Source organism: Zalophus californianus, chromosome 12 (genome assembly GCF_009762305.2).
Source record: "Zalophus californianus isolate mZalCal1 chromosome 12, mZalCal1.pri.v2, whole genome shotgun sequence".
NCBI classification, from domain to species: domain Eukaryota; kingdom Metazoa; phylum Chordata; class Mammalia; order Carnivora; family Otariidae; genus Zalophus; species Zalophus californianus.
Genome location: NC_045606.1, coordinates 62,971,605 through 62,994,710, shown reverse-complemented (window position 1 = coordinate 62,994,710; position 23,106 = coordinate 62,971,605). Strand labels below are relative to the sequence as shown.

Genomic DNA, 23,106 nt, shown 5'->3' with positions numbered 1-23,106 from the left:
GGTGCTCACTGCTACTGAGCTGAAGCCTGAATAGGTCTCTGCCCCATCTCCAACACCTCTACTCTACTCCACTGCAATAACCTCCAGCTGTACTTCTGACAGGCAATTTGGCTTCAAAACCAGTTCTTCACACTGAGTCAGAGTGATCTTTCCAAAATACAAATCTGTTCCTGTCCTTTCTGGGGCAAAAGCATATGTGTGCATGTTCACATCCATGCACTTCATGACATACTTAAAACCATTTAGTGGCTACCCTTTGGTCACAGAATAAACATCAAAACCACTAGCATGATCAAAAAGACCTCACAGGGCCTATCCTTTCCCTATACCCTAGTGACATTTTGACCACTTTACCCCAGCCCTCAATCAATTACAAAAAAAAAAAAAAAAGATAGAAAGAAAGAAAGAAAGAAAAAGAAAACAGACGATGAGAATTCAGTGACGAACACCATTTTTTCCTTATTCTTTCTTTATTTTAAGTAAAATAAGATAGCAGAGCATATGAGTAAATCACCAATAACTTACAGATATAAGTGGTCAATGACACTTTTGATTTTTTTTTTTCCAAAAAAGTCATGGAGCTTCATTCTTTTTCATGACTCTGAAACAACTAATAATGAATGACAAGTCTCTATGTAAGGAAACATTTATGATCCTCTCCATAGCCACATGAAGGCACTGAATCATCCTAAAGAAGTTTCTATAGTTAAAATAGCAGTCTATAAAAATAGTTCATTCATGGTATAATACCAGTTAATTCACTGACCAAATTTCAATTCTGAAATTCATTTTGTTCTAAATTATCTTTTCACTTACCATCAGGATTTCGATCTATCCACCAGAGGCAATGCAAAAAAGGACAGGGGAGAAAGAATGCAACAAATTATTTGTGGTAAAATTACAACACAAATTTAATACACATCTGCTTAAAAATATAAATTAAAAAGGGCACGTATTGAATGGAACACTGGGTGTTATATGCAAACAATGAATCATGGTTCACTACATCAAAAACTAATGATGTAATGTATGGTGATTAACATAACATAATAAAATTAAATTAAAATATATATATAAATAAATTAAAATTTTTGAGATTCTCTCAGATGATTTAAATGGCCCCCAATAAAAATAAGTCAATTCACAACTGAAGAATATAACATGAATAAGTGAAATCTAACAATATATTTGTACATTCATTCTCAGAAGTCAATGACAGTGTGTTATTTCAGTGTAAATGTGGCAAAAAAAAAGTCATAAGGTATATGATCTAGATCAAGAGCAAACCAGACTCAATATGTAAATGACATCAAGAGGATTAAATGAATTGTTGGGAAAAAAATTTGAGGGAAATGCCAAATACACAGTATTTCCAGTTACTCTCACTTATATTATAATGTCTTTTTGTTTTTGGCTTGTCTTGGTATTCCTTTATTTTTATAGACTTTTTTTACATTTTAATTTCTAATTAACTTTCAACTAATTAATGCTATTCTCTTTGGTTTAGCAATAATTTATAATCTTTTAAATTCTGTCTATAGAAAAGCATAATAGTTTTAAAAATGGTATGTATAACCATAAGATCACAGACTGATTTTACAACTTTATAACATATTTTTAAAGCATTTTGTCCACTTGCTATGTAACCCATTTCTCTATTTTAAATTCATATTCAACCAGTGTCACCCCTTTCTCTGAAAACAAATGAAATACTTAGTTGAATTAAGGCATCAACAGTCTCTACAACACATATTTGAAGTGTAACAAGGATAAAAAGTGTAAAAGTGCCTATGATTATCGAGACGCTCAATTAATGATAAACGATCTAGAGATTTTAGCCAAATATTTCTTTCTTTTTTATTTCAGAACTCAAAATTAAAATAACACTAAAACTTTCAATGTTCTTTTCAGAAATATCCAACTAAAGAAGTCTCTCTTTGATGCCTTATGGAAGTTTTGTATTTCTTTCTGAAGCCAGCTTCCTCAAAGTCATTTAAACATAAAATATTTACATAACCCCAGATTTTGAAAATATAGATAAATGATTAAAATGGTCAATACTGGTTAATAATGAATTTTTTTAACAACTTAAAGCAAAATAACTTACAAAGCAGAAGAAGTAGATTTTGAAAACATGTATTAAAGTGATAACGTTATCTTAGAGTATAGGGTTGTCAATGCATAAGCCAGAAAATTCACTTAGACAAAATTAAAACTATAATTATTAAAAAACATTGCTAAATACACAAAGTGGACATCAGTAGAAAAGAAAAAGATAATCAAGGCATCTCTAAAACTTTTAGAACTAAAAAAACTGTACAGAAATGTTTAAAAAACACAAATGCAACCTTGCTAAAATATCCTATTATCAGTTACACTACGTTAAAACATTGAAAAAAAAAGCAATGACTAATTATTCATATTCTACCAATAAACAGATTGTCAAACAGTTAATATGAAAAAGTCACTGCACAGGGAAAAAAACAAACTATAAAATTTAACCAAACGAAGTTGAAATTTACACTAACTGAATCTCAACTGGACTGAAGATAACGTTTTTAATTTAAAAAGAGTTCCTTGAAAAAGCACAGATCAAATTTTAGTAAATCTGTTCTTAAATATTTTAACACGTACGATACTAAAGAGTTTTATTTAGTCATTAGAACAGTCTCTGAAACTCTGAATACTGCTTTATATTAGAGCATTTCATAATAGTCTTTTTCACTAATTCAGACAAGGCTTTTCTTCTTTGTACAAATAAGTGAAGTTTAATACCATTCTTTGAGTGTGAATAAAAATATATCATATTTGCTATTAATTGAGAAGACAGAATCAAACATTATATGTGGAAATCAGCTAAATAGACTTATCTCTAATAATTTATAACACACAACAGTAATTTGGACATACAATTTCATTTAACACTAGGAAAGAATTATTTCTCCATTTAGTAATATTTTACAATGTGTTTTTCAGTCTTAAACACTTAAATATTTAACTCATAACCCCAATATTTTAAAAGGAGTAATTAGGCTTATAAATCTGTGAACAACTGCGTGCTTACCTGATGGTCTGGAATAAGAAACAACAGCATTTCCTTCCAACTGAGGTGGTGTATAACTCCCTTTCAGATAAACAGAAAACGATACTGTTCTACTCATCTCTGGTGCTATAAGCAATGTAAAAGTAATATTAAGTTACAAAATTTTGGACAATTATTATTAACAACAGTTAAAATTATGCATACACTACATGCCAGCTAGTATCCTAAGCACTTTACATGGATTAATTTATTTAATCCTCACAATAACCCAGTAAGGTGTGCACTATTATTGTCCCCAACTTTTGTGCATGAGGAGACTGGCTACGGAGAGATTAAGAAGCTTGCCCGAGGTCATACAGCTAACAGAGAACTGGAAACTGACTTCAGAACAAGGGTGCCCATATTCTACATCACTGCTTGTCTTTAGTCAGATGAATAGGCAGCATGATCAGAGAAATATGTACACAAAAAGGCAAGAGAATCTGGGAACAGGGATTAGTACACTTTATCATGGCTAGAATACCGACTGCAGGGGAAAATGGGAGGGGGGACTGCATAAGGATGTAACTGTAACAACTTTGCAGATTGTACATAGACTTCTATATTCATGTATTGGACCTCCAACCTGTGTTAGGCAGTCTTAAGAGGTTTTTAACTGGAAAAATAAATTGTTCAGAATGTGTTTTGGAAAGACAAATTGGTTTCCTGAGATTAAGAATTCCTCATATCAGTGAGATCATATGATACATATCTTTCTCTGATTGACTTATCTCACTTAGCATAATACCCTGGAGTGGTGGGGGGTGGGAGGGATGGGGTGGCTGGGTGATAGACACTGGGGAGGGTATGTACTATGGTGAGTGCTGTGAATTATGTAAGACTGTTGAATCACAGACCTGTACCTCTGAAACAAATAATACATTATATGTTAAAAAAAAAAAAAGAAGATAGGAGGAAGGGAAAAATGAAGGGGGGGAAATCGGAGGGGCAGACGAACCATGAGAGACTATGGACTCTGAGAAACAAACTGAGGGTTCTAGAGGGGAGGGAGGTGGGGGATGGGTTAGCCTGGTGATGGGTATTAAAGAGGGCACGTACTGAATGGAGCACTGGGTGTTGTGTGCAAACAGTGAATCATGGAACACTACATCAAAAACTAATGATGTAATGTATGGTGATTAACATAATAAAATAAAAAATAAAAATATATAAAAATAATAATAAAAAAAGAAAGACAAATTGTAAGTATTGTGAAAAGAATAGAAAACAAAGTGACAATCCAATGATTCTCACCTACAAGGTTACTTCAACCATTCGACCATTCATTCAGTGTTTCAATTAATATTTTATTGAATTCCCCCTATCTGTCCGGCGCACTCAAGTAAGGGTTGATAATACAAAGGCAAAAGAGAGAAATATGTTCTTGACTCCATGAATAAGATATAGAATGACCAGCTGAACAGCAGCAGTAAACAAAGAAAGAAAAAGACTAGAAAGATAAACAGAAATCATTTTGATGGGACTAATGACAACTGGGACGCAAATGATAGGACATGAGAGATTCTGTGCAAAGAAATCTTACCAAAAGTGGCCATTTATGACCTGTCTACTATTTTAGGCATTATTACAGGTATCTTACACAGCTTCATTTTCTAATTAAATCCGCAAAACAGCCCTGCAAGACAGATATCACTATCCCCTTTCTGCAGATTAAAAGAAATGGAGGTTCCAAGTAATTACTAAAGTAGTTTGACGAAGGTTACACATCGAGTAAGTGTCAGAGCCAGAATTCAAATTCAGGCCAGACTCCAAAGCCAATATTCTTTCTTCAAACATAACTGATTCAATAAACAGCTCACTAGAGAAACACCAATAAAGAAAGCCTTCCAAATTATAGTATTTAAATACAATTACAGGCCCATCCAGTTAAAGAAAGCACTTGAAAATCTATAATTACTTCAGCTCAATGACCATTCACTGAATATTGCTATTTTTTAAAAAAGTATCAATCATGCTTGATGTTTGGAGGGAAAATATAAGCAAAACAACACAATCACTGATTTTATTTTATTTTTTTTTTAAAAACTTCAGTTCTTTTTTTTTTTTTAAGATTTTATTTATTTATTCATGAGAGACAGAGAGAGAGAGAGAGAAAGAGAGAAGCAGAGGGAGAAGCAGGCTCCCAAGGAGCAGGGAGCCCGATGCGGGACTCGATCCCAGGACCCTGGGATCATGACCTGAGCCGAAGGCAGACACTTAACCATCTGAGCCACCCAGGCGCCCCAATCACTGATTTTAGAAAGATACCAGCCTCACTTATTCAGACAAGAAATATAAGCCATGAAATAAACATACTAACTAAAAAAATTTTTTTTTAATTAAAAGAAAACCTCACACCATGATAGACTTTAAGCCAAAACAGAACACTTACCCATAAATTCAAAGGTGAACTGATCACAGGTCAATACTAAAGGTGGTTGCACATAGACTGATAATTTGGCTTTCTGCAGTGCCAGTCGATTCTGCAATGTGACCTAAGGAAACAGAAATTGTTATTAATAGAAAATTACATTTTATCCAAACTGATAGGATAGCAAAAGTATGTAAAAAATCATTAGCAAATAATTAGGAAACATTGTGAGAAAAAATGAGTAGTGACAAACATAACATGTAACATAAATAGTAGATTAATTGGTAAGTAGGTAAGTGGTAATTTCTACCCAGTTAGAAACTGGACAAAGGAGTTAAACAGACTTCCCTCCAAAGAAGATATAGAAATGGCCAAACAAGCACATGAAAACATGCTCAATATCTTTAATCACTATGAAATACAAGTTAAAACCACAATGAGATACTACTACACATCTACTAAAATGCTGTATTCAAAAGAACAGACACAAAATAGGTGTTAGCAAGAGTGTGAGGAAAAACACCTCATACGCTGCTGATGGGAATGTAAAATGGTATAGCCATGCAAGAAAATAGTTTTGACAGTTTCTTAAAAAATTAAACATAAATTTACCATATGACCTCACAATTCCATGCCAAGAGAAATGAAAATATATGTCCCCCCAAAAACTTGTACACAGATTTCATAGCAGCATTCTTCACAATAGCCAAAAGTAGAAACAACCCAAATGTCCATCAACTGATGAACGGATAAACAAAATATGGTATATCCTTACAATGAAATAGTATTCAGTGTATTCAGTAATCAAAAGAAATGAAGTACTGGCACATGCTATAACATGGGTAAACCTTAAAAACATTGTGCTAAGGGGTAGAAGCCAGTCACAAAGAACCACATATTGTATGATTCCATTTATATGAAATGTCCAGAATAGGCAAATCTATAGAGACAGAAAATAGATTAGAAGCCGCTGAGGGATGGGAACGGGGGAGGGGTGGACCATGGAAGAGGAAAGGGAGCATGTGGTTACTTTTAAGGGGGACAAAAATGTTCTAAAATTAAATTCCGGTCATGGTTCCACAACTCCACAAATATAATAAAAATCACTGAATTGAATTCTTTATATGAGTAAATTGTATGGTATATGAATTATATCTCAATAAAACCATTAAAATGTTTTATAAAAAGCAAAGGACATTGCTGCTATAAACACTGGGGTGCACGTGCCCCTTTGGATCACTATATTTGTATCTTTGGGGTAAATATCCAGTAGTGCAATTGCTGGGTCATAGGGTAGCTCTATTTTCAACTTTTTGAGGAACCTCCATACTGTTTCCCAGAGTGGCTGCGCCAGCTTGGATTTCCACCAACAGTGTAGGAGGGTTCCCCTTTCTCCACCTCCTTGCCAACATCTGCCGTTTCCTGACTTGTTAATTTTAGCCATTCTGACTGGTATGAGGTGGTAACTCATTGAGGTTTTGATTTGGATTTCCCTCATGCTGAGTGATGTTGAGCACTTTTTCATGTGTCTGTTGGCCATTTGCATGTCTTCTTTGGAAAAATATCTGTTCATGTCTTCTGCCCATTTCTTGATTGGGTTATTTGTCCTTTGGGTGTTGAGTCTGATATGTTTATAGCAGCAGTGTCCACAACAGTCAAACTATGGAAAGAGCCAAGATGTCCAACAACAGATGAATTGATAAAGAAGAAGTGGTGTACACACACACACACACACACACACACACACACACACACACACACACACAATGGAATATTATGCAGCCATCAAAAAAAAACCAAAATCTTGCCATTTGCAATGATGTAGATGGAACTAGAGGGTATTATGCTAAGTGAAATAAGTCAATCAGAGAAAGGCAATTATCATATGATCTCACTGATATGTGGAATTTGAGAAACAAGACACAGGATCATAGGTGAAGGGAGGGAAAAATGAAACAAGATGAAACCAGAGAGGGAGACAAACCATAAGAGACTCTTAATCTCAGGAAACAAACTGAGGGTTGCTGGAGGGGAGGGGGGTGGGAGGGGTGGGGTGGCTGGGTGATGGACATTGGGGAGGGTATGTGCTATGGTGAGCACCGAATTGTGTAAGACTGATGAATCACAGACCTGTACCCCTGAAACAAATAATACATTATATGTTAATTTAAAAATTTTTTAAAGAGGGGCGCCTGGGTAGCTCAGTTGGTTAAGCGGCTGCCTTTGGCTCGGGTCATGATCCCACGGTCCTGGTATCGAGCCCCGCATCAGGCTCCCTGCTCAGCAGACAGCCTGCTTCTCCCTCTCCCTCTGCCTGCCTCTCTGCCTACTTGTACTCTCTCTCTATCTCTCTGTCAAATAAATAAATAAAATCTTTAAAAAAATTTTTTAAATAAATAAACACATTTAAAAAAAAAAAAGGAAAAATCTGCCCTGCACTTGGTGAATAATTACATCATGAAATATGTATTCATTTTCTTTTACGTATAGATGTGGCAATGGGATTATCTTATCTAGTATTTGCATACCATCTTTTGCATAAATTAATTATTCTCTAAAGATTTCCTTACTAGGTGGATATTTACTAGCCTAGATACATATCAAAGCACCACATTTTATTCCATGGCTTAACACAAAAATCAGATCTAATTCTAGAAAATATCAAAGAGTGGCAATATTGACTGCTGCATATCTCAGCTGGTTGCATTTCTAAACTGGTGCTCTTATATGGTGACGCTAAGAAAACCCTCCCATATTAGAATCAAAAGCTAAGAACTCTGGGTTAACAGTGTGACTGGGAAGTAGGACAGGTTTGGGTAAAGAAGGCCAGGACTTCTCTCACTCCCTAAGGAGGAACAGCAGCAGAAAACATCAGGCCCGTGGATTTTTACTGGGCCACAGTGCTAAGGGGCATCATTTTTCAGCCTATCAAAGAAAAAGCTTAAAGATCTTACTTCCGTTGCGCAGTTCTCTCTTTGGACTTCTGTGTCCTAAAAGTCCCAACCTTTGAACAGTCTCATTTGGATGAGTTCATCCACGTGGTTGGTATGGTAAGCCAGACTTAACCACAGTCAACTGCCAGGTAGGGTTGGTATACCAACTGAATCACAATCTCTGGGCGTAGTTCTGGGTATTGTTTTTTTTTTTTTTCCTAGCTCCCCAGATGATACCTATGTACTACCAGAGTTAAGAAGCACTCTTCTAGAGACAAATCAAGGAGTCGATCCCATTTACAATTGCACCCAAAACCATTAGATACCTAGGAATAAATCTAACCAAAGAGGCAAAGGATCTGTACTCAGAAAACTATAAAATACTCATGAAAGAAATTGAAGAAGACACAAAGAAATGGAAAAACGTTCCATGCTCATGGATTGGGAGAATCAACATTGTGAAGATGTCAATGCTACCTAGAGCAATCTACACATTCAATGCAATCCCCATCAAAATACCATCCACTTTTTTCAAAGAAATGGAACAAATAATCCTAAAATTTGTATGGAACCAGAAGAGACCCAGAATAGCCAGAGGAATACTGAAAAAGAAAAGCAAAGCTGGCGGCATCACAATTCCGGACTTCCAGCTCTATTACAAAGCTGTCATCATCAAGACAGTATGGTACTGGCACAAAAACAGACACATAGATCAATGGAACAGAATCGAGAGCCCAGAAATGGACCCTCAACTCTATGGTCAACTTATTTTTGACAAAGCAGGAAAGAATGTCCAATGGCAAAAAGACAGTCTCTTCAACAAATGGTGTTGGGAAAATTGGACAGCCACATGCAGAAGAATGAAACTGGACCATTTCCTTACACCACACACAAAAATAGACTCCAAATGGTTGAAAGACCTAAACGTGAGACAGGAGTCCATCCAAATCCTAAAGGAGAACACAGGTAGCAACCTTTTCGACCTTAGCCGCAGCAACTTCTTCCTAGCAACATCGCCAAAGGCACGGGAAGCCAGGGCAAAAATGAACTATTGGGATTTCATCAAGATAAAAAGCTTCTGCACAGCAAAAGAAACAGTCCACAAAACCAAAAGACAACCGACAGAATGGGAGAAAATATTTGCAAATGACATATCAGATAAAGGGCTAATATCCAAAATCTATAAAGAACTTATCAAACTCAACACCCAAAGAACAAATAATCCAATCAAGAAATGGGCAGAAGACATGAACAGACATTTCTCCAAAGAAGACATCCAAATGGCCAACAGGCACATGAAAAAGTGCTCAACATCGCTTGGCATCAGGGAAATCCAAATCAAAACCTCAATGAGATACCACCTCACACCCGTCAGAATGGCTAAAATTAACAAGTCAGGGAACGACAGATGTTGGCGGGGATGTGGAGAAAGGGGAACCCTCCTACACTGTTGGTGGGAATGCAAGCTGGTGCAACCCCTCTGGAAAACAGTATGGAGGTTCCTCAAACAGTTGAAATTAGAGCTACCGTTCGATCCAGCAATTGCACTACTGGGTATTTACCACAAAGATACAAATGTAGGGACCCGAAGGGGTACGTGTACCCCAATGTTTATAGCAGCAATGTCCACCATAGCCAAACTGTGGAAAGAGCCAAGATGCCCATCGACAGATGAATGGATAAAGAAGATGTGGTATATATACACAATGGAATATTATGCAGCCATCAAAAGGAATGAGATCTTGCCATTTGCAACGACGTGGATGGAACTGGAGGGTGTTATGCTGAGTGAAATAAGTCAATCAGAGAAAGACATGTATCACATGACCTCACTGATATGAGGAATTCTTAATCTCAGGAAAGAAACTGAGTGTTACTGGAGTGGTTGGGGGTGGGAGGGATGGGGTGGCTGGGTGATAGACATTGGGGAGGGTATGTGCTACGGTGAGCGCTGTGAATTGTGCAAGACTGTTGAATCACAGATCTGTACTTCTGAAACAAATAACGCAACATATTTTAAGAAAAAAGAAAAAGAAGATAACAGGAGAGGAAGAAAAGGGGAGTATGTCAGAGGGGGAGACGAACCATGAGAGACGATGGACTCTGAAAAACAAACTGAGGGTTCTAGAGGGGAGGGGGGTGGGGGGATGGGTTAGCCTGGTGATGGGTATTGAGGAGGGCACGTTCTGCATGGAGCACTGGGTGTTATGAACAAACAATGAATCATGGAACACTGCACCAAAAACTAATGATGTAATATATGGTGATTAACATAACAATAAAAAATTTTTAAAAAAAAAAAGAAGCACTCTTCTATATGGCACCTTTGCTGTAGAGCAACTTATAGTCGAGTTATTAGATTCTAGTATATGAGAGAAATACATGTGATTATTAACTCACATAGTGCAAGGGTACACTTATTTTTAAGAAAAGTAGTTTTCAAATTTCTTTTAAGTAAAAGGCATGTATCACCTATTCCTTAATATATATTTTACATATATATTCATATATATATAATATATACGTACACACACATACTATAGAGAAAGAAACAATATACAGGAATACACAACTGGCCCAGAAACATTATATACATATAATTAGATTCAGTAAGTATCGTGCAATCATTTTAAATGATGTGGGTAGTCTATACAACTTAAAAAATAAGTTAAACACAAAAATTTTGACTTGCAAAATAAAATTTGAAAGGATAACTATTGATGCAAATAAATACAATAAATACAGCAAATGAACAATGAATCCTCAATTTTTACTTTATAAGCCCTGGGAATACATGAGGGGAATCTGCATACCACAAGCAAAGCTTCCTTCATGATATCTGATCACTATAAGCAAAAAAATTTTAGTAAAATCTTGATGGTAATTATGGGAAGAAGAAATTATGCCAGGTCCACTGAATAAACAGGATACAACTTAAATATTTTACTATAAATAATAATATAATGCTAGTCTATACATATATTTTTAAATAAAATTAATAATATTAATGATAACCATTAACGGCTTTTTATATTCATGGAACCATGTGAATAAATTATTTGTGTGCATTATCTCATTTAATCTTCACAACATCATGAAACAGGGACTATCACTATACGTCATTTTACAGAAGAGAAAACTGTGGTTCAGAGAAGCTAAATAATTTGCCCAAGGCCACTCTGATTATAAGTAAAAGAACCACAATTTAACTTCTGTCTGCCAGAATCCAGAGTCCATGCTCTTAATCAACTGTGGTTAAGTCTCAAAACAAGCCTGTAATTAAAAAGTATCCTCATTTTACAGTTTAAAAAAAGAGGTTCAGAGAAGCTAAATAACATGTCCAAGACCAATAAGCCAATATGTGCAAGAGAACTGAAAACTATCACCATGAATATATCATAAGAGCTTAGTTTTAAAAGTGAAAATGAAAAATCTTTAAAGTAGTAATAAGCTGCTTATAAGAGAACATACATTCTGGACCGCCTGGGTGGCTCAGTTGGTGAAGCATCTGCCTGTGGCTCAGGTTATGATCCCAGGGTCCTGGGATGGAGCCCCATATGGAGCCCAGCATTGAGCCCCCCTTATTCTCCCTCCCCCTCTACCCCTCCCCCTCCAGCTCATGCTCTCTCTCTCTTTCTCAAATAAATAAAATCTTAAAAAAAAAAAGACATTCTGACTCCACCTGGCATAACAATGTGTACTTAGACAATGATCACACAATTTTACACTGTGTAAAATCATGATAGCTCTCATGCACAGACTTATTAAACCCCAACAATGGCCTAGGCATTTTCAAATGTGAACCAAGGAGATGTGTGATGAAAATAACTAGAGGAACAAAGAAGACTTGTGTTTGAGCCAAAAAAAAAAAAAAAAAAAAGAGTTAAAGACTTGGCTAGATCATAAACCTCATATTTTAAGAGAAGAATAATTACAGAATATTAAGGGGAAAATATAAAACATTAATATAAGAATTTTCCATGCTGTTTTCTGGTTCTAACAAAATGAAATATGATCCTTAGGAAATATAATACCAAAGTTTTATCCTAGATATATAAATATGACTCCAAAGGCCAGGTATGAACAACCACTCCGCCTTAGTTGCCTGGAAGAGATGGTCACGCATCGTGCACACATACTCAAGGTAGCCACATCTTCATTCACTTGGAACGAATGGAAAAATTTTCTCAATTAACAGGATTTATTATAATGGAAACTTGCATGGTTATATATCTTGGCTGCTGTTGTTATAAAAAACTATAAGAAGAGATTTATAGCAAAATTTGTATAGAAACTGTCTGACAGAATCAGGAAGTCATTGTGTCTGCTGTACAAGTCCAGCTGATTTTATGCAACCCTTCTGTGTTGCATTCTTTCTCATGCTCTTAATAATGGCAATAAGGAAGAGAGCTGAGACTTAGTCATTCTCAAATATAAAAATTCCATTAATGAAGGAGAACTTTCCAGTAGTTTCATGCCATCATTTTAAGATGGCTATTATTACACGTGAAAGCCTAAAAACTGCATAGGTGAGAAAGGTGTATTTACTTACAGCAATAACCAGCAGTTGGTGGGGGGGGGGGGTGGGAATTAGCATGAGCACTGTTATCTGGTTTAAGTACAGGATTTCTTTTTGCAATTTATAGTGTGCTCCTGAATTATTATGTGTGTGTGTCTGAACAGTATCGGTAGATAGATAAAAAAGAGGTTTCTCTACACAAAAGTCTATAGATCATTCCTGGAACTCTGCAGCATTTTTTTTTTTTTTAAGTGTTTGATTTCTTGCCACTACTGCTTTTCCAGACTCAGAGGTATTAATGAGATAGAGCCTTTGATTGGATGGGGGGAGGGAGAACTGGGGAAAGACCACCCTTGTTTCCAGTGGCAAGAATCCAAAAAAATTAGCTTAGGAAACTGTTACAAGTTTGGGCTCCCTTCAACTTCTACCAAAGATCCCCACACTTGGGCCACCCGCTGGGTCCAGTGTAAGCGAACACAATTGGTAAAGCCTGGTGCCCTGTCAAGCTCCTCCAAGGACAGCAACCCATAATCTAAGAAAATAAAAAGTCCTGTCCAAGTTTTAACTAAGCAAATCGCCAAGATCCACAACTTTTCCTGGCTCCAAGGTCTGGGCAGTGATAAATATTTTCAGCTTAATAACGTGCTGACTGATTACCACGCTTTAATCTAAATGCCTTAAGAGGGTTCTACATTTGAGTTTTAGTTCTAAAATTCTACAATGACAGAACTAAAAATCTTAACCAAAACCACATCCTTCATATTCTATTTTTTTAGGATTATCAATTTGTCATTACTCTACTTTGTGGCTTCTTCATTTAATATTTTCTTGCTATAAATACATCCATTTAAAGTTAATGTTATGGCAGGTAGATGAGTGGAAATTCTTCTCAAATATACACATAATTATAGATAGAAGAAAGATAGTAGTATTCTTATGATTCCCCTATATATATATGATGCTGCAATTCATGGGTTGGTCTATCATAAATGGTGATGACACAATTCCTCCAACATATTTAAAATGCTAATTTTGTTTCTAGAAAAAAGACCCTAGATCATTTAAACATAATGGTTAAGCATAACCCATAAAAATTATTTATATTACATAACATTGCTACAAATGCAATTATCAGTTTTATATTTGTAGGAAACAATAAAGGTTATGCTTCCTACCCAAGGCTGAGGGAAATGTGTAAATTTCAAGTGCTTGTTTTACATTTCCATAAGCCAGTCGTAGGGTGACAACAGTGGCAGATGTGATGAAATGTGTAATACTGTTTGCACAATACAGTCTAGAACCATGGTACAATACCTTAACTGTGACTGAAGGGACAAGGTCAGTTCCCACTTCAACATCAGTAGCTTGCTGTAAAAACAGAATTGAGAAGAGAAGGAAGGAAAGAATAGTTGCAAATTACATGTCCATCAATGAGTAAACACAATGCGTGCAATATATACTTCCCACCACCAAAATGGGGAACTAACCATAAAGGACTTATCAATCTAATGACAGACTAAAAGGGTCAATGTGGCTTTTTGAATGCCTTCAACTGGAAAGTCATAAGCTAATAAAAACCTTTTCCAAAATGGAAGGAAAAGGTCACATATTTTATTATTAAAATACTCTCTTGACAAATTTATTAAATGTTGAAATTAATAGAATTTAGATAACAAAATTTTGGGGCGCCTGGGTGGCTCAGATGGTTAATCTTCTGCCTTCAGCTCAGGTCATGATCCCAGGGTCCTGGGATCGAGTCCCACATCGGGCTCCCTGCTCCTTGGGAGCCTGCTTCTCCTTCTGCCAATCTCTCTCTCTCTCTCTCTCTCTCTCTCTCTCTCTCTCTCTGTCTCTCATGAATAAATAAATAAAATCTTAAAAAATAAATAAATAAATAAATTTTTTTAAAATATTGAAACTAATTAATTCTATTAACTTGTTCTTTATATTATATTGAAGAACGTCTCCTTGTACTTCCCAGATAAGCATTATGCTATCCTTTAAGGTCCTTATATTTTCAACTTGCCAAAGGTATTCTGATTAATAATATGTATCTAAGACACATAACTAATGATACAAAGCTTGAGTGGCCTTACACCTAGAAAATAAAAGTAGAAGTGTATTTTTTTACTAGCTCATATCATAAACTAGGTCACTCTTTGAACATCAGCCTGGGTTACTTGATCCTACCCCTTAAAGAATTCAGAGCATAATATAATACAGCAAACATTTCCTTATAATTTATAATTTACTTATTAGAGTGATAGATTGAGAGGAAAAAATGCTCACTCTATGACAGAATAAGACCAAGGGGTAACATAATCTTCCATAATACCCATTATTAGGGAACAATTAAGATCATAAAATCATTAATCCAACCAATGAATAGATCCATTGTGCTTTTAGTTAACTTATTTGAGTTTTTTTTTACTAAGAAAAACTAAGCCACGTCTAAGCAACAGGGATGGCTATAATATCCTGGATATCACCATCAGTAAGAGTTGGGAGATTCATATTCTATTCCATACAACTCCATAGTAAACGATATATGAACTCTGATCCACCTCAGTCCAGAAGATAGGACAGCAATGCTTGTCTCATCTATAAAAGACCTCACTCTAATATAAATTATATTATTTTTTAGATGTGTGCTTTCATAATAATGACAAAATAAAATACTAAACTAGGCTTTTTGCTCTAGTAGAACCTAAAATCCAGGAAATGTTTTACATTTACCTGTCCACAGATCTAGAAGAGAAACCAACATCTCCTGTTTCCTGCTCTTTTCAATCCATGTTTAAACACCTAGGTACTTCAAGGACAGCAGTCCTTTGGGAAGATAAAATTATAGCCAGAGAGAAATAGCTACACAAAGGACACCATGACACCATAGCCATATAAATCGTTGGGTTAGTGTGTTCTAATGGGATGAATATGATACTCTCAGGAATATCTTAAGAAGGAAAAAATAGTAAGACAGGGAAAATGAAGCTGGAAAGAGACACCTAGTTAAGAGGAAACAGCACTCTGAGTTACCAATAGGGAAATATACATTACAATATAGTGCTATTACACAAGGCCTTTTCCTACAAAGATCAAAAGTTGCTAAAGAACAGAAAGGGAATCCCTCCTTCCAAACAGTTTATGTTTAAGAGAACCTAGAAAAAATTATATAAGTTGCCCAAAGGAAAATAAGAATCATTTCCAAGGCAAGAAAATGTGTGTACGTTTGTCAGCTAACTAAGCAAAAATGTTCCACTCAGACTACACCCTTCAGGTAGAGTGAGAAATGGTGTGTGCTGAATGGCCAATGTTTTAAACAGTGCCTCTACTATGTGACCCAGCTGAGTGAATGTTTCTTTCATATATAGTATTTTTTTTTAAGTATGCCCAACTTACTATATTATGGCAATGTTAACGTGATTTTTATCACAGCTTGGGTTGGCTCTTTATTCCAAGATTAATCTTTGAAAACTTAGGACAAGTACTTACTATATTATGCTCTGATACCTAAATATCGAAGTCATTTCCTAGGTAAAATTACATGACATGAACTCCAAATATAGTAAAAACCAGTGAATTTGATCACTTGCCAAAACTGATCAACTTCTGATTCAGACACAGATAAACTTAATAGATTTTTGCCCAAACTGCAGGCAGTGAGACATAACCAATTATAATCTAACAAGTGCTTACAGAAAACTAAACAAGGAAATGGGGCAACATGACCAAGGACAGTCCCTCTTTCATCCTTCCTGTTTCTCATCTCCACTCCTTTATGAAGCAAAAATACTGAGCACTCATTATGTGACAGACACTAAAGATACGGCAGTGGACGAGACAAGCAGTGGAATGCAGGGTATGGTGGTGGTGGTGGTGGTGGTGGTGGTAGTGGTGATGATAATGCTAAAAGAACTAAAATGTAATTTGATGATGATGATGCTGATATTGTTATCATAACAATTCAACAAAGTAGATTCTATTATTATTCCCATTTTACAGATGAGAAAAATTGAGACTAAGAAAATAAAATACTCTGCCCTGGGTCACACAGACAGAAACAGCAGGAAAAAATAATTCTTGGCCCAACTGCCCAACTGTTTATTGTTAAATAACACACACAGACACCTCCCTCCCCACCCCCATCTCCCCCAACCCCACAACACTAGCTCATTGAACCTTCAACAAAAATCTTGTAGGGTATTATTCACCTGGATTATGATTATCTCAATATTCTGGTACTGAAAAAGTTTTTTTTTTTTTTTTTTAAGTAGATTCAGAATAATGAATCTTCTACTGTTGCCCCATCCTCTCCTTTTTTTAGACCAAAATCCTACCTAAGGAACTCCTAAGAGATTGGAAATGTTTTTTCTAGAAAGTAATAAAGACTAAAAGTTGTTATCCTCCCTAAAGTTTCTATCTGCGGACCAAAAATTTAAACCAATACATATTGATCCCAAATCAGCAGAGTCCACCACTATCCTAAACCCTTTTAAAGTCTGCGAATATACCTACAGACACTGAATCAAAGTTAGGAGAAACCATGGCAGAAACTTTCAAATCATCTTCTCTCTCCGTCATGGGCCAAACACCTGTAATTTAAAAAGAAAAACAATATTTAATCATAAGGTAAACCTGATGCATACAGTTTTTTTAAAAAGGTTTTTCTATACCATATATCAAAAAACAACCCCATAAACATACTCACAAGTTGAAGAAAACTAATGCATTACAGAATTAGAAATCTGATAATTCTTCCCCCTCTACAAAATTTTAAAGAAAAACTGTCTTTCTCCAAAGATATTATCTAAGATGTGTCCCAGTGACTGAAGAGTGTTGGGAACTTCAATGCTCTCTCCTTAACACTATAGGTAGGAGCCCAAACTATAACTTTTTGAAGGTAAGTTGGGCAGAACTATCAAAATGTAAAATATACATTCCTATGATTTAACAATTCTACTCCTTAGCATTTATCCAATACTCACAGACACACCCAAGGAGCCTCTCTGCTGCTGGTAGTTATTAAAAACAAAAACAAAAACAACCTAAATCCCTATGTTTCTATTAATAGAGAAATGCTTGACTAGATTATGGTATATCTACACTATGCAATGATCCATAGACCAAAGCTATAAATAAGAGTGCTATCTAACTTTATACACTATTATGAAAAGAACTCCAGGACGTGCCTATTAATAAAAAAAAAAAGCAAGACGTTGTACAATGCATCTAATATGCACATATTTGTGTAAAAAGAAATAAACATGAATTTTTTTTTAAAGAATACACAAGCACTCTTGATAAAGGTTACCTTTAAATAATCTAGAGGAACTAGGATCTGGGGGTTTTACCCTTTTAGTACTCTTAGAATTATTTTCATCACATTCGTGTTATTTTCACAACTTAAAATTTCACTATTTAAAAATGTTTATAGTGCATACTGAGATATGAACAAGTGACACAGATCCTAAATGAACAAGAAACCTAAATAATATATATGCAAAAATACATGTGTATATATGTGTGTGCATTCATATACACATATATATATATGAATAACAGACTATTGGCTGCCCACCTAACAACCACTTTCCCCTCCTCCTCCTCCTTTGTGGCAGAACTGTAATTCTACTGAGGCATTCGCCTTCTTCTCAAAGTCCTTGGATTGGTCAGATCCAATCACGGTGATTTCATTCCCCCGACCATTTGTTGCTTTAGGCATGAGCACTGGGGCTTAATCCTGGCAGACGTGAGGTGAAGGGAGTTGGGAGTGGGGGGCGCATGCTTCTGGGAAAGCTATTTCCCCATAATAAAAAGGGAGACTTAGGAGAAATGTCTCTCTTCTTCCCTGGAAATCATATTTGCACATAATGCCTGGAACTGCTGAAATTACCCTGTGACCTTGAGAGGAAACATCCCTCACACACCAAGGATAGCTGACTGAAAACATGGAAAGTTCTTGGATGATGCCACAGGAATCAGCTGTCTCACAAAGAGAAGAACTACCTACAATTGCCATCAGGCATTCCCACCAGTACTGCAATATTGGATGTAGGAATTTCCATAACTTAGTGACAATACGAAAGCCTGCTCCTTGCCTACCCAAAAACCATTCTTCAGTTCTTTACTAAAAGAAGCTCAATTTTATTCTGAGCAACAAAGTGCTCGGCTAAAACACGAATTTTCCCAGCCTCTTGTAAGCTTGGAGTGGCCAGTGAGATGTGAGTAGAAGCTGCTCAGGGTGTGGCTTCCAGCAAAGATCCTTAAAGGGGCTGACTCAGCTGCAGATGTGAGGGCAGGAGTTCCAGAAGCCATCCTGGACCAACGGATGACCCTGGGAGAGAAAGAATTGGAGTCCCTGACGACAGTGGAACCGCCAGACCAACGCTGGTCTGCCCATTGCTGGACTTCTTTTCCATGGGAAAGAAATAAACCTCTGCCTTGTTTAAGCCACCTTATTTGGGTATTGTGTTATGTGCAGACAGACTTGGACCTAAACAACACATCTTCTAACAAGGTCACCAAGTACAAATGCTTCTAGTACTCAATGGTAAAGGCAACTTAGTTATCCTAGACATATTTTCAATAGGGTACAGAGTTTCATTTATATGCCCCTTTCTTACTGTTCTCTTTCCCTTCCTGAAGACACAATTGTGTGGGAGGCTATCTCAATATCATACTCATTCCTTCACACCCCAGGTAAAGAACATGATCAACTGGCTTAATTATAAGGAAATTCTGCCTTTGAAAGTGCCTACCAACAGATGTGGTTGACTACTGGTAACAGAAATGCTAGGCAGGATTCACACTAATGAGCTGAATATGAAAAGCTTCAAAACCCATGAGCCATACAGAAATTACTATAATTTCATGCTTACAACATACATTCCTCATATAAGTTACACACATAAAATCAGCTTCAAAAACACTTTTATTACAGTAGATAATATACACCAGGTGTACAACAAAATGTACTCTTTAAATTGGCTTTAAATTTTGCTGAAACTCTGCTTTGAAGAAATAAAAAAGCTCTAAGTACCAAAAATAATCCACAAGACTGTGAACTTATTTTTGTGAATGAAAGTCACTATACTAAAATAAGTGGCATTTAAATGAATAATGAGGTCATCAAAAAGTTCAGAGTTTTAACTTCTCATAATCTTCTATAATGAAATGATTTAGTGCTTTTATATAATTACAGGTATTTAATAAACAAATATACCACAGTTTTATAAGGGTACAGAATACTAAGTTTTTTCAATATCTAGAAATAAAATATTTTAAAATTTCTTTCTTACAAGTTTCTCTTTGGGTTTTTTTTTTGGGGGTGTGTGTGTGTGTATGTGTGTGGGAGGTTTTTGTTTGTTTGTTTGTTTTTTTAGGACTAAAACCAAAGGATGATGGCAAAGAAGTGTCAGGGAACTTCAAATATTAACTAAAATTTGAGGTTATGTAAATAATGAACTTTGCACCCATGTCTGTGGGCACATCCCTACCTTAATTAGCAGTTATTTCAAAATATACAAAAGGATCAAGGTAATGACAACTTTAAAAGAGCCCAACCCTTCTCACTCAAGGGCATCACTATGGCCAGCAAAAAAAACTTTTAGCTGTAAGGGATTTTTCTGAGAAATCTTTTACACAGTTGAGTGTTAATCAAAATATCACTAACACATTGTTTATGGAAAGGGCAAAATCTCAAGACACAAGATCTAAAATGAAAAGCAACATTAAATTTATTTAATGAACTCTGGAAATTTCATGTTTCATATATATGCCACTCTTCTCCAATTATATTTTTAAATGACATAAAGAGACTCATAATTCCATTAATCCCCAAAACACTAGTATCAAAAAGGGGGGGAATGTGTATATTGCAATGTGACACATCCAATTTTAACAATTCTCCATTTGAGAGGGGGTTGCTGACAACAAATAGGTTTTCTGTAATTGGAGGTACTTAAAAGACCTAAATTTCACTGGTTTACTTTCAAAACTTTCTAGGAGAATGTGTGAAGCCAAGGCATAATAATTTTACTTTAATAATCATATTTTTAAAATATATTATCTAAATTCCTCTGAATCTGTCTTGGTAATGGAGACTCAAAAATATATAAATCTAGTAAAGTGATTGGATCAGGATTAAGATTGGCTCTGGTGTTTTGGTTGGCTTTTGATGCTCTGCTTCTTTTATTATTCCTACTTGTTTTAATATTTCTCTTATGTGAAAATAGTCCATATTTTTTCTCATTAAAAAAATACTTTTACCTGACTCTGAGAAGAAAACTTAAAATAATGTTTTTCACATGTCCAATTCAAACTGCAGGATTGGTGTTTTGTTTCTCCTTTTAATTTACAATAAAATTATACCCCTGTGAATCCCAAATAAAGATAACACTGAGTTGCTCAAAACTCAGAAACTGAAAATGTCATCAGCCTCTGAGTCATTAGAAATCAACATACTGCAGGCTACACTACATTTGGATAGCTAATTAACTGCATACCTAAATAATATCATTGAACTGCAAAAGACCACATATTTAGTAACAAAGTGGTAACTCATGTACTGCTTTAGTTTCTTTTAAAAGAAGCAACTTAAAATGTTTTCAGGGATATTAGAAGTTAACAAATGATCACTCTAAAGTTTAATGCTCTTCTCAAGTCCTGAAACCACTAAGCAAAGAAGTGTCTTGTTCCTTTCTTAGAGTTTAAAGAAAAAAAATTAGGTAGCTCTGTCCCTGAAACACACTAACAAAAGCAATAAGCTATAAAATACAAATTACAGAGCAACACTGTTTTTACAAATATGATTTTAATTAAGCCTGGAGGAGAAAATTAACTAATACATTCAAAATATTATCTACATACAAAATAATACCAATTTTATAATGAACACTAAAATCAAATACTAAAACTTGCAAATAAGATACCTTGTGATTTATTAACATCTTTGATGATTTTCTGAAGTTCTTTCAATTCTATATCAAGTTCATCATAGTGTAGTTCTCTAGACTCAACCTTTGGAGCTTGGAACAAAGAAGGGTCTGTCCCCAGGTATGAACACTGCAAGTGACCATCATCACTCAGAGTGACTATCACTCCTTTTAAATCACTACAATAAGAAAGAGAAAATGAGACATAATTCAAATTTTTGGTGGATTTAGACTTGACCAACAATATTTTTATTCAATTTAGTTTCAACATGCCATTAAGAAAATGGCCATATAATTATTTCTAAAGTTTTACATCAAGGACTCAATTCAAATATTTCAAACATGATTTTTATTTATATAAACACTCCCAATGTTAGGATTCATTACACGGGGGGGAAAAAACCTGAACAATTATTATAATAGCTGTCACTTTGGGGGACCTAACTACGTGATAAATCATGCTCCAAAAGCTTTTCAAGTACTGTATCATTTAATCCTCGCTCCAGCTCCTGCTTGGTAGATTCTGTTTGTTTGTTGGTTTTTTTTTTTATTTATTTATTTGAGAGAGAGAATGAGATACAGAGAGCATGAGAGGGGGGAAGGTCAGAGGGAGAAGCAGACTCACTGCTGAGCAGGGAGCCCCATGCGGGACTCAATCCTGCGACTCCAGGATCATGACCTGAGCAGTCACTTAACCAACTGAGCCAGCCAGGCGCCCCCACTTGGTAGATTCTTAATAGGCATGTGAACACTTGTGAAGCTACCATGGATCAAGAGTGAGCCTCGGGCTGGCTGAAGATCATGGCTGAGGCACAGGAACAAAGACAGGACAATATGGGCAATGGTGAAAAATATTAGCGAAGTAAGCCCTGCAAGACCTTGAAGAGAAATGAAATCCCTACTCTTTTCCTTTTCATTCTCCACCCTGGGGACTTGTGTTTGCGCTCTTTCCCCCAGGGCCCCCCACCATGACTTCCTTCACACACCCTCCTACTAGAGCAGTCACAGTTACTCTTGCTCTTCACTCAGAGAGGGAGGGAGAAGTATCCCATTTCCTCATTTTGTAACTCTCTCTCCATCCCTCTTCCTCCCATCCTTTCACTCTTCCTTCTCTCTTAGGCTCCTTTAACTTTGTTTTTTTACTCTAGAATCTGGACCTAATATATAAATTATAGATAAACTTAGCATATCATTTTTAAAAGTTGTAAATTTTCCTGATCATGCTATGAAAAGCTGAAATGAACACTATTTGCTTCCTCCTTTGCTTA

The 23,106-nt window shown here is 35.7% G+C and overlaps 1 protein-coding gene across 8 annotated transcripts in view; it reads right to left on the bottom strand.

Annotated features, from left to right (window-relative positions):
* BBS9 (Bardet-Biedl syndrome 9) overlaps positions 1 to 23,106 on the bottom strand; it is a 479,889-nt gene that overhangs the window by 279,293 nt on the left and 177,490 nt on the right. For all 8 annotated transcript variants that reach the window (XM_027574543.1, XM_027574544.1, XM_027574546.1 and 5 more), the window contains 6 exons: positions 21,836 to 22,017; positions 17,421 to 17,497; positions 14,220 to 14,273; positions 5,475 to 5,577; positions 3,065 to 3,169; positions 817 to 831 (listed from right to left, as the gene is read on the bottom strand). In XM_027574543.1, the coding sequence (XP_027430344.1) occupies positions 817 to 831; positions 3,065 to 3,169; positions 5,475 to 5,577; positions 14,220 to 14,273; positions 17,421 to 17,497; positions 21,836 to 22,017 (536 nt within the window). The remainder of the gene's footprint in view (positions 1 to 816; positions 832 to 3,064; positions 3,170 to 5,474; positions 5,578 to 14,219; positions 14,274 to 17,420; positions 17,498 to 21,835; positions 22,018 to 23,106) is intronic.